At 41.0% G+C, this 12,270-nt stretch overlaps 1 protein-coding gene across 9 annotated transcripts in view; it reads right to left on the bottom strand.

Moving 5' to 3' along the window:
- Hts (hu li tai shao) overlaps positions 1 to 12,270 on the bottom strand; it is an 89,665-nt gene that overhangs the window by 12,537 nt on the left and 64,858 nt on the right. For 4 of the 9 annotated variants that reach the window (XM_064043052.1, XM_064043058.1, XM_064043057.1 and 1 more), the window contains exons 12-17: positions 10,198 to 10,221; positions 8,468 to 8,578; positions 7,161 to 7,292; positions 6,600 to 6,762; positions 5,280 to 5,363; positions 4,671 to 4,742 (exon numbers count right to left, since the gene is read on the bottom strand). In XM_064043052.1, the coding sequence (XP_063899122.1) occupies positions 4,671 to 4,742; positions 5,280 to 5,363; positions 6,600 to 6,762; positions 7,161 to 7,292; positions 8,468 to 8,578; positions 10,198 to 10,221 (586 nt within the window). The remainder of the gene's footprint in view (positions 1 to 4,670; positions 4,743 to 5,279; positions 5,364 to 6,599; positions 6,763 to 7,160; positions 7,293 to 8,467; positions 8,579 to 10,197; positions 10,222 to 12,270) is intronic. The other 5 variants (XM_064043053.1, XM_064043060.1, XM_064043055.1 and 2 more) reach the window with 3 other exon arrangements.

The following is a 12,270-nucleotide window of genomic DNA, read 5'->3' on the forward strand; positions in this document are numbered from 1 at the left end:
ACCTTTCAATAAAAATAGGTAATATAAAACATCCCATTATATAGAAAAAGAAATAAGGGAAAAAATCGTATTCACAACTATGTCCATTGCGCTAATAATGTATTATGAATCTCTGCCAAAACTATTATATGTTTACCAAGACAGCAATGAAAACTAAAAATGCTGCTCTTAGGGTGTTGCCAGATAATGAGTATGAAGTAAAAATATATAAAACGTTAATTGCTGTATATTTATTTCAATTTGACATAATATCTGGCAACACTTATAAAATCTCCCATACATTTAGAATTGCATGCAATCAAAATTTCAACCCAGCAATCCAAAGACCCGATGCAATTCCCATTCAAATAAAAAAAATCCTCCCATTCAAGTATGGCAACTTAGTTGCGCCACAATTAGTGTCCCGTGTGTGTAGGATGTAATGGATGCAGTCCCATTCTTATATCACTCGCGGCGAGCGCGGTCAGTAGCGCGGCGGTCACCGCCGGTGCCGGACGTGTGCGAGAGCAGGCTCTCCACAGTACCTGGCGTGTCCGCTGGGGGGCGCCACAGTGTCGTGCACAGTGTCTAGCGCGGCGGCGAGCGCCGTCAGTAGCTGCGGATACCTCCCGCTTTATGCGTAGAATCTGCCCCGGCGAAGATGGCACACCAACGCTGATAGGCAACCGGTAGTGGCGGATACGGCGGGGCAGTGAAGTCTTGTGATAGGCTTAGGGCGACGTCAGAGGTCAAAAGTGCTCGTCGGCCATTCACTGCATCCAAAACCTTCTCCAGTCGTGGCGGCTCTCCGTTCCACTGGGAATAGAGGGTGGAGGACGAGAGAGTGCGTCTGTGTCTGCGCAAACACTTACGCACTTTAATATTTCCCGCGCAACTGACTGCTTCTGGTTACTGGATCCTGATGAAAGACCTGCGGCGATGGGCGGAGGTAGAGAGGTTGGGTGGTGGTGCACACCCGGCTTTGTCTGAAGCCTGCACGTATGGCAGCCTAAGGAGAGTGGTCGTTTCTGCACTGCACTTGGGACAACAGTGTGGATTGGGCAGCACCTTAGGTGATGAAGCAGCCCTATTTAGGGAGGCACTGCTTCCCCCGCTCAGCCGGGGAGGGGGCTAGAAAAGGTGTCCTAAAAAAATGCTTGTCCCGTCAAATTGGGGGAGTAGCAACCGCGGCTGCTTAGGCACCCCATTACTCGCGGTCGACGTAACAAGAAAAATAAGATAAAAACATCATTTATGACATTTGGCGCATGGAACGTGCGTACATTAATCGATAATGACGGAAACCTTTGCCCGGAGCGTAAAACTGCTGTCGTAGCACGTGAGCTTGCTCGATACAATGTAGACGTGGCAGCTTTAAGCGAAACACGCTTAGCTGACCAAGGCGAACTTGAAGAAATCGGCGGTGGTTATACATTCTTCTGGAAAGGAAGACCCCAAAGTGAACGAAGGTTAGCTGGCGTAGGGTTTGCCATTAAATCCACCATCGTAAAAAAACTGCCAGAATGTCCACAATACATCTCGGACCGCATTATCACATTACGCCTTCACCTACCAAACGACAACTACCTGAATGTGATAAGCGTATACGCACCAACAATGAGTAACGAGGACAGTGTCAAAGAACAGTTTTATGAAGAACTTTGCCAATGCCTTACCAGCATACGTTCAAGCGAACAAATACTGCTGCTAGGCGATTTCAACGCGAGGGTTGGCAGAGATTCTGAGTCGTGGCCGGGCGTGATTGGAAATAATGGTGTGGGCAATATGAATAGTAACGGACAATTACTACTCACACTCTGTGCCCAATTCGACCTCACCATCACAAACACTCTGTTTAGGCTTCGCGACAAATTCAAAACCACCTGGATGCACCCGCGTTCTAAACACTGGCACCTCCTCGATTACGCGATAACGCGACGAAGGGACATCTCCCAGGTGCATATCACACGCGTTATGCGCGGCGCGCACTGCTGGACAGACCACAGGCTTTTGGTAACTAAGTTGAGACTCCGCCTTCGTGTACCACGAAGACCCTGCAGGGCTAAACCAATATCTCTCAACTTAGATCGACTGGATTCTAAAGATCTTCAAGAAAAATACCAGAAAGGCCTAACAGATGCGCTAGATGTGTTTGATGCCCAGCAAGGTGACTTAATATCAAAATGGAAACAGATCTCATCCACCGTACTAACTGTGGCTACGGAAACCATAGGATACAAAAAACGAAACAACGAGGACTGGTTTGACCAGAATGATAGGGCCCTAACTGAAGCATTCAAACAGCATCGTGTACTCATGAAGCGTAATGAGGGAAATCATAAATCCAGTCAAGAAGTCCGAAGTAGTGGTGATTCCTTAAGGAAATTAACGAGGAAGATGAAAGATAGATGGTGGCTTGAAAAGGCAAAAAAGATACAGTGGCTTGCAGATACCCACCAACTAGGCGCTTTCTATGAAGAAATGCGTAAGTTGATTGGCGTTTCCATAAAAAACTGCACTCCATTAAGATCCCTTGATGGTTCCCAAAAGCTCACTGCTAAGCAGGATATACTTGATCGTTGGGCAGAGCACTTTAACCACCTGCTCAATGTAGATCGATCGGCAGATCTTGAGCATATAAGGCGTATCCATCCTCTGCCGCCGAATGAGTCGCTTGCTGAACCACTAACTTTTGCTGAAGTTGTTCAAGCCATCAAAGAGCAGAAAAATAAAAAAGCAGTTGGCGTTGATAACATCGCCGGAGAACTGCTGAAATACGGAGGAGCAACTTCATACTTACATCTGGCAAATTTTGATCGCATTTGGAACGAGGAAACAATACCACCTGAATTTAAAATATCCCGTATACAGACACTGTATAAAACAAAGGAGACCGTTCCGACTGCAACTCCTACCGGGGTATATCGCTCCTCTCTGTCCCTGGGAAGATATTTGCCAGAGTTCTTCTCAACCGGCTTTTACCAGTTTCCGAAGCCATATTGCCAGAGACTCAGTTTGGGTTTCGACCTAACAGGGGCACCGGCGAAGCCATCTTTTCCATCAGGCAACTCCAGGAAAAAAGCCGAGAACAAGGCCAACCTTTGTGTATGTGCTTCGTGGACTTAGAAAAAGCTTTTGACTGCGTGCCGAGGGAAGCCCTCTGGACTTTACTGGCAAAATTAGGTTGTCCTGAGAAGTTTGTGAGAATGATTCGCCTTCTGCACGACGAGATGACCTGCTGTGTTACCTATAATGGTGACCAGTCAGAGTTCTTTCCTGTCACGTGTGGGGTCAAACAAGGTTGTGTGCTTGCGCCAACACTGTTTGCTCTCTACTTTTCTGTCGTTGTCAGTGAAGCACTCAAACAAACTTCTGCTGGAATCAAAATACGTTTCAGGACTGATGGGGGACTTTTCAACCTGGCCAGATTAAAAGCATATACTAAAGTATCTCATGCTCTTATAACGGAGATCATGTACGCTGATGATCTGTGTTTTGTTACCAACTCTGCACAAGAGCTCCAGAACCTGATGACTAACCTTCAGGAAGTCTGTTGTCGTTTCGGTCTAAAAATCAGTGTTAAGAAAACTGAGGTAATGGCAATCGACTCTCAAGGAGCTACAGAACCTATCAAGGTAAACATTGGCGATACTGAGCTGAAGCAAGTGAATACCTTCAAATATCTGGGCAGCACAATTACATCCAAGTGTGACCTTGATGCCGAAATAAACCATCGCATTGGCGCTGCATCAGCTGCTTTCGGTAAATTACGAGCCAAGGTCTTACACACACATGATTTGAAGCTTTCGACAAAAATCTCCGTTTACAAGGCCATAGTCCTCCCAAATCTTTTATACTCGGCTGAAACGTGGGTCCTCTATCGGAAACATATACGGGCGCTGGACCGATTTCATCTAAAGTGCATAAGAGACATTCTGAAAATCAAATGGTCGGATCGGATTAGAAATACCGAAGTGCTACGACGCGCGAATGTCTGCGGCATAGAAGCGTACCTGATGCGGCGACAGCTCAGATGGTGCGGTCATGTTTTACGCATGGATGATGATAGGGTGGCCAAACGCATCTTCTTTCTGAACTCCAGAACGGCAGACGGAAACAAGGTGGCCAGTTCTTACGCTTCAAGGATGTTCAGAAAAGACACATGAAAAGGTGCAACATTGATCCTCAGAACTGGGAGACAAAAGCCATTTGCCGCCCTGAATGGAGAGGCCTACTTAAAAATGCGATCAAAGATTTCGAGAAGCAAAGGAAATCCGCACTGGATGCGAAGCGTGATGCTCTTAAGGCTAAAACACCAGTAGCCATTCATTATAACTACGTGGACGGTATCCTAACGTGCAGCCAATGCTCGCGCACCTTTACACATAAAATAGGGTACTGCAGCCATCAAAGGGCGCATAGAAGAGCTGATCATCCTAGCTCTTCTCTCAATGGTAGCTGAAAGCAGTCACCATAGCCGAAATCGGCAGGGAAGTATATATATCACTAGGTCTACAGCAAGTAAAGTATGCCTGGCCAATTTGTAGCGCAACAGTTACGCGACAGTTAGTGTCCCGTGTGTTTAAAATGTCCCATTCTTAAAATCTACAGCAAGTCATGTATGTCTGGCAACTATGTAGAGCAACAGTGGCGCTACATAAAGTGTCCCGTATGTGTGTGTATGTACATACCATCGCTGAGCACGACCTCTGGTTGGCTGCGCACGGGCGCTTGTTTCGTCTCTATTCTTAGGACGCGGTGCTCTGCAAATATAAGGAAAAATAGTCAGTACGGCATTTATCATATAAGGAGATCAGCTGCGCTGCGCAGGACATATTATAGTTTGTGCACATTAGCTTGGACTGCGGTGCACTCAGTATTCCTTCACTCTCATAGCGCGATGCGACGACAACCCGACACCACCGGAGAGAGCACAAGTATCACCGACATGTAGGCTTTTCGATGCATGGGTGTATCAATCGTCAAGATATGTGGTCATGTAGCTTAAAAAATAATTACAAAGCTATTTTTTATCCCTTTACAATTCAACACCCCCTTTTTTTGGGCTAGAACATAAAGACTAATTATAAAGAGGAAATATTTCATTGTTTGTTTGCATCGAATAGAATCCGGAACTATAGAACCGATTTGAAAAATTCTTTCACTGTTCGGAAGCTACACTGTTCCCGAGTAACATAGGCTATATTTTACCCCGGTAAAGGCAGTAGTTCCCACGGGACGCGGGTGAAACTGCGGGAAAATTGCTAGAAGTATATATCATGTGGCTGGTGGCTACATACCGTCACGCGACTCCTCCTCGGTGTCAATGGGCGACGTCATCTGCGCCGCGCTGATCGCCTCCGACTCCGACAGGTCTGTGTCGTCTGCAATAACACAGAAATTCAAGGTCAAATCAATTATTTCAAGCACTTTTGAACATCTAAAATAAAATATAAATAAGTTTGTTTCTAAACACGTCATCGTTATTCTTATGCTCTAGTCTAGACAGACGGACTGCATTTCAACCGCAAACTTCAGAACACAACTGCACGCCGACTGCAATTGAACTGCAATCGGACTGCACGTTTGATTTGCAGTTCTATTGCAGTTGTGTCAACTGCATTTAAACTGCCGTTGAACTGCAAATTTGCAGTTGAAATGCAGTCCGTCTGTCTAGAGCCTTAAGCCATCTGTTAGTCGTCAGCGGACCGATAACGAGATGGTACAATAACAGGGCAGGAACTACTGGTCCGATTTAAAAAATTCTTTCAGTGTTATATAGCCCATTTATCGAGGAAGGCCATAGGCTATTTTTATCCGGGTTCATGTAGAAATTTGCAGATGAAACCGCTGACAGAGGCTAGTGGACTATAGATAGCTAGATGGCTAGTATACTCACAGTCAGACCGCTGCTTGCGCTCGACAGTGCGGCGGTACTCGTCGATGTCGGTGTGGGTCGCGTTGTGCTGGTAGACACAATGCTAACACAGCAGTATACTCACAGTCAGACCGCTGCTTGCGCTCGACAGTGCGGCGGTACTCGTCGATGTCGGTGTGGGTCGCGTTGTGCTGGTAGACACAATGCTAACACAGCAGTATACTCACAGTCAGACCGCTGCTTGCGCTCGACAGTGCGGCGGTACTCGTCGATGTCGGTGTGGGTCGCGTTGTGCTGGTAGACACAATGCTAACACAGCAGTATACTCACAGTCAGACCGCTGCTTGCGCTCGACAGTGCGGCGGTACTCGTCGATGTCGGTGTGGGTCGCGTTGTGCTGGTAGACACAATGCTAACACAGCAGTATACTCACAGTCAGACCGCTGCTTGCGCTCGACAGTGCGGCGGTACTCGTCGATGTCGGTGTGGGTCGCGTTGTGCTGGTAGACACAATGCTAACACAGCAGTATACTCACAGTCAGACCGCTGCTTGCGCTCGACAGTGCGGCGGTACTCGTCGATGTCGGTGTGGGTCGCGTTGTGCTGGTAGACACAATGCTAACACAGCAGTATACTCACAGTCAGACCGCTGCTTGCGCTCGACAGTGCGGCGGTACTCGTCGATGTCGGTGTGGGTCGCGTTGTGCTGGTAGACACAATGCTAACACAGCAGTATACTCACAGTCAGACCGCTGCTTGCGCTCGACAGTGCGGCGGTACTCGTCGATGTCGGTGTCGGTGACGTGGTCGAAGGGGTTCCTGGCGTACGGGGCGCTGTACACGGTCGCGTTGTGCTGGTAGCCGCGCTGGATGATGCCCTTGGACGCCGCGCCCATTAGGACCTGCTGAGAGGTCAGAGAGATGCTGTTAAAATTTATCCTGCTACATACGAGTATTATACAAAAATCCGTGTTTCGGAAGGCACATTAAATTGTCGGGCTGTGATTTGGAAATCTTCGGCAGTCGCCAGAAGAAAATAAATTCGTATCTTGACTGAAATCGAAAGGCACTTTAAAATGGTGGCTCCCAACTCACATTTGAACGGCTCATCTTTGGCAGGTATAACGGCGGTAGTCAGTAGTAATGAAGTTTGAAAACCTCCTCTAATAAAGTGTATCGTGTTGCCCGGGTAACTGAGTTGAGGAGGTCAGATAGGCAGTCGCTCCTCGTCCCACGTGACTCACCCCAAGGCGAGCTTGTGGGTGTCGGCGCTCAACCAACAGGTTAGGCGGATAATACTCACGACATGGTCGCCGGTGTGCGTGTTGGCGGCGTCTTCTCCTATCAGCTTGCTGGCCTCGTCCCACGTGACTCCTTCCAGGATATGCGACTGGGGACCGGCAGATATCTTGTCTGCACGACGGTTCTCCTTGATCTGGAAGATTTTTGTAAGTAGGTCAGTTGACTGTCGCATTTAGGGTGCTTGTAGCTGGAGCAAGTTAACATGCGCAAGTGACACGAGCACGCGGGTGTGTTGGTACATGCCAGAGTCGCTAGACCCGCACGGTTTTAAAATTCATGAAACCTGCGCATGTACCTCAACTTGCACTGTGTACGACGTGTAGACAAAATTTGGAATGGAATAAAAACTGGAGAAAGTTACACTTAAACAACTTTCCAAGTTATTCCATGAAGTAGTTTCCTGAGGATGCAAAACTACAAAAAAAAAGAGCTATCTTTACGAATACTATGCTGAAGAGATATTTCATTTGTCTCAGGAACTACGTGGTTCGATTTGAAAAGGACAATGGGCACAAATATATGGGACCTGGTATACCCCACCAATAGGAATGTCATATATATCATTGGATAGGCCTTTTTATGTAGAACAATATTTACTATGACAGCTTTGCTGAAATGTTTGTCCGTTCTGAGATATAGATCAAAAACTGTGCAAAAGTTAGAACTAAGTAATCTATTAATACCTCAAGTTTTTAAAGGAAAATCTAAGTACTAATAACTTTAAGTCTTGTAAGTACTACTGTGCCCGTTAGGATCCATAATTGTTACTATTATGTAGCATTTCAACCTTTTATTGTACCAACTGGATGTTGGGCGTAGTGAGAAACCGCACCAATAGGAAAGTCATACATATCATTGGATAGGTCTTTTTAACTGGAACAACATTTACTATGACAGCTTTGTTCTATTGTTTGTCCGTTCTGAGATATAGATAACAAACAATCTTAAAACTGATGCTAATCAATACTGTAATCTGATTTTCTTTCATACAAGACTTACACTTAGTAGTTCTTAGATTTTCCTTTAAAAACTTGAGGTATCAATAGATTACTTAGTTCTAACTTTTGCACAGTTTTTGATCTATATCTCAGAACGGACAAACATTTCAGCAAAGCTGTCATAGTAAATATTGTTCTACATAAAAAGGCCTATCCAATGATATATATGACATTGCTATTGGTGGGGTATACCAATCTGCCCATTGTCCTTTCTTTCACTTTTAGAATAGCACATTTATTGAGGAAGACTACAGATTTCTTTTAACTGAAGCCACTGACAGAACCTAGATTATTAAGTAATGGAACTGACCTGCTGCTGCAGAGCCTTAAACTCCTTGGGGTTGGTGTTCTTGGGCACGAACTGTAGCGTGTCGATCTTCACGGGAGTGCTCGAGTGCGCGGGCGACCCGTCCTGCACCCACTGGGGTCCGTGGTTGTCCAGGCATTGTGTGGTTGTCGTAACCCAGAGTGGTTGTCGTAACACATCGTGGTTGATGTAACCCAATGTGGTTGTCGTAACCAAGTGAGGTTGTTGTAAACCAAGGTGGTTGATGAAAATCATAGTTCATGGTTACGTTTTTGGTTGATGACAACCATTGTATTGGTTGGTAGCAAGTGGTTATCGTAACCACGTAGTAATTGTAACCATAATTCCGTAATACGGAATTTTTCATTTTATTTATATTATTTTCCAATTTGTAAAGTGTTTATGTGGGTTTCCAATTCGATTCCATAGCCGGTTCACCATTCGTGATAGAAAAAAGAGAGAAAAAACAAGAAAAAATTAGTAAAAATGTTGCCAACATGTGTAGAGCAAAAATCGACGAATATTTACGAAAAATATCAATCGACTTTCGCATAAGGGTTAGTAAAAAGAGGATATGGATAGTGGCATTTACATATTTTGTAAAAAAAAATAGAAAAAAAGTAAGATTTGTGCGTAGAAAAAAAAAGAGAAAAAAAAAGGAAAAAATGGCTCAATTTTTTTAGTGATTTCCTGGCGAAACATCGAGCATGTACAGTTCAGATTTAAAACATTTCGGGCATAAGCAGACAAACAAGACATTTTTTCATGCAAAGCGATTTTTAGAAAATATTTTTTGGCGCATTCCATTTTTTTGAGTCTTCTGCTTACACCGAAAGGGACAAGCATTTCGAAAAATAAATACAACATAAGAACATGACTTTATGATTTTATGAAAAATCTAAAAAAAATCTTTAAATTTTACAATAATTAGAAAAAAAAATACTGATGATACTAACTGCAAAAAAAACATACTTTCAGAAGAAAAAATCCTACTTTATTTTATTTATTTTTTTATACTTTCTACCTATAAAATTTCAAAGGTAGCACGGACAAAGGATAGGAAGAACAAAAAAGGTCGTGCAAGGAGAAAGGTACCAGTATTTTTAACAAGTGGCAACATTCCTACCAATTATCGAAAAATTTACCAAACACTGTACAAACTCGATGTTTTTAGAACAAAGTTTATTTAAAAACTTTGCTCTGACCAGGGTAATAATAACGAAATGCTCTTGATTAGGAATTGTCCTAGATATTGAGTGACGATTGTCACCCTAGCGGTAATTTTGACGTGACAAAACTCCAGGTTTCCCGGAAATGTTAGAAAAAGCTTGAGAAAGATGAGAAGAAAGAAAGTAAAGGTGTTGACGTAATTCTTATGACTATCCGCTGAGTTTGAAAGTAGGTTAGATTGAACAATATTTATCTACTTAATGAGATTGGTGAGCAAATAATAAAAAAACAAAAATAGTTTATAATTTTTAACTTATACAGTTACACATAATAAGGATGATTTTTACATTGCATTTACTCATAAAATCACTAAAATTGTAATTAAAAAATATCTCTTTTTGGCTACAATAACAAAGTGAATATTAGTCAAAATTTAAAAACATCGAAAATAATGATTATTCATTGCGTGTTACTTGGTTGTATTGGAAAAACACTCGGAAGTCATAGAATTACGTCAAATAATTAAAAAATATTTATTTATTAAAAAATGTCGTCGAAATTACCTCTTCGTTGTTAGCATCCACCCACTGCAAAACATTATTATATTAGTAACAAAAAAAAAAATACAAAAAAAAAAATTTTTTAGTAAAAACACGAAAATCTCGTCAAAAGCATTTCATTACGTGAGAGAAGCAAGAAAATAGATGTTATTTTGATTTTTGAAAATTTTTAATTGATTTTTTAATTAATATATCTATAAGCACAATAGCTATACGAAAGCTTCTTTATGCGCAGTCCCGTCAAGCAAAAACTTTTTGATTTTTTTTTTTTCAAAAAAATATTGTAGTAAATTATTCATTAAAAATAACACACACATATTATAATATAGAAAGTATAAAAATTACGTATTAAAAATGAAAATACGTAATTATGTCAAAAAGTTTTTGCAAAAATCAATTTGAGACGAGTATTAAAAAAAAAACAATTGTACACACATTAGCTCGAAGCAAGAATACAAGAAACGCTTTAATTTAATATATTAAATATCTGAATAAAATATACTCTTATATAATTTTTAAATCTTCGATGATTTCACTTTTGAACGAAATAAATAGAAAAAAAGAACTTTTGAGCCATTTTGAGCGCAGCATAGACAAAAAATGCTCAGAATTTTTTTTTTTTGCACAAAATCTTATGACTATACATTCATAGACTATTTTTAATATGGTTAACATACTTTCTATGTATAGGTATTATAGCAACATTTATTTTATTATAAAAAAACTCCCATTATAATCAATATTAAAATTATACAAAAAAAGAGATAAAAATTAAAAAAGAAATATAAAAAATATAAACGCCACTACCAAAGCCCCATAGAAATATAAAAAAATATAAGATTAAAAAAGTAAAAATAATAATTGTTAAAAATGGAATGTCCTATATTTTACCGAGAAGTTTTGTTACAGTAACTTAATATAATATGACTCGAAACATATATTGTTACTTTCAAATATGTACTGAATATTTTTCATAACTTCTATATCCTTTTAACCATGTTTTTTTTAAGATTTATAATATCCACAAATTAGATGGATTTCTAGTATTAAATAGATACTTTTAGAATCAAAGTCAGTACATATTATAATCTAAAATTAATAATTGTGACTGCTTTTGTGAAGATAATGTAAATTAACAGTTTATCGGTGTCGCAAAATAACAATTCTAATCAAAAAGCCGAGTATTAAATTCTTGTTGAACACAGAACTTCTTTTATTCTTTTTAAGGATGACAAAGTAAAATAAAGAAATAGTTTTTAGTTTTTATGGAAAAGAAAGACTAGGCAAATGATGAGTTTTAACAAATATATTTTGAGACAACGATAAACTCTTACGCAAAAAAAAATATGTTTCTACAGAATTCACGAGATTGAAGAATGACCTAATACAAATATTTTTGTTACAATATGAAGAGAAATCGATTTAAGAGGATGGAACAACGATTTTTTATTTCGGCATAATTTGATGTTAGTTCTAAAAAACCTAAGATTTCTGATAGTCTTATCGGGTCGTGAATTATTGTCAATCATAATAATGACGTCATGACGAAATTCAAGTCAAGTCCGTCAAGTGAAAAAGTTGACCTTGAACGACAAAGTTGACCTTGAATGACAAAGTTGACCTTGAATGACAAAGTTGACCTTGAATGATTAAAACGTACGTATAGTGGTCAAGACTATGACTTTCCATTTGAATTATAGTGGTACTCTCAGAAATCTAGGTTTAAATTGATTGGTTGCGCTACCTTATACCCAATTATTTTTCGATCTACGTTTTAAGAAGGCGTGGAATATCTTCACACTAGACTAATTCTTCCATTCATACAGGGTTGTTGACTATTTTGCAATATTAACATTTAATAACAGCTCAAGGTACTCTTGAAATATTCTATCCCGGTTGTCATACAAATATCTTTGACTGTGTCATTACGTGTTAATTTTGAAAAATAGTCAACTATCCTCAAGTCTTACAGGATAAGAACACCATCATCAGACTCCTACAGCGGTCTATTCCCCAGTATACCGCGGTCTACTCCCCCCAGTGTACCGTGGTCTACTCGGCCAATATACCGCGGTC

Source organism: Helicoverpa armigera, chromosome 30, assembly GCF_030705265.1.
Source record: "Helicoverpa armigera isolate CAAS_96S chromosome 30, ASM3070526v1, whole genome shotgun sequence".
Classification (NCBI taxonomy): Eukaryota; Metazoa; Arthropoda; class Insecta; order Lepidoptera; family Noctuidae; genus Helicoverpa; species Helicoverpa armigera.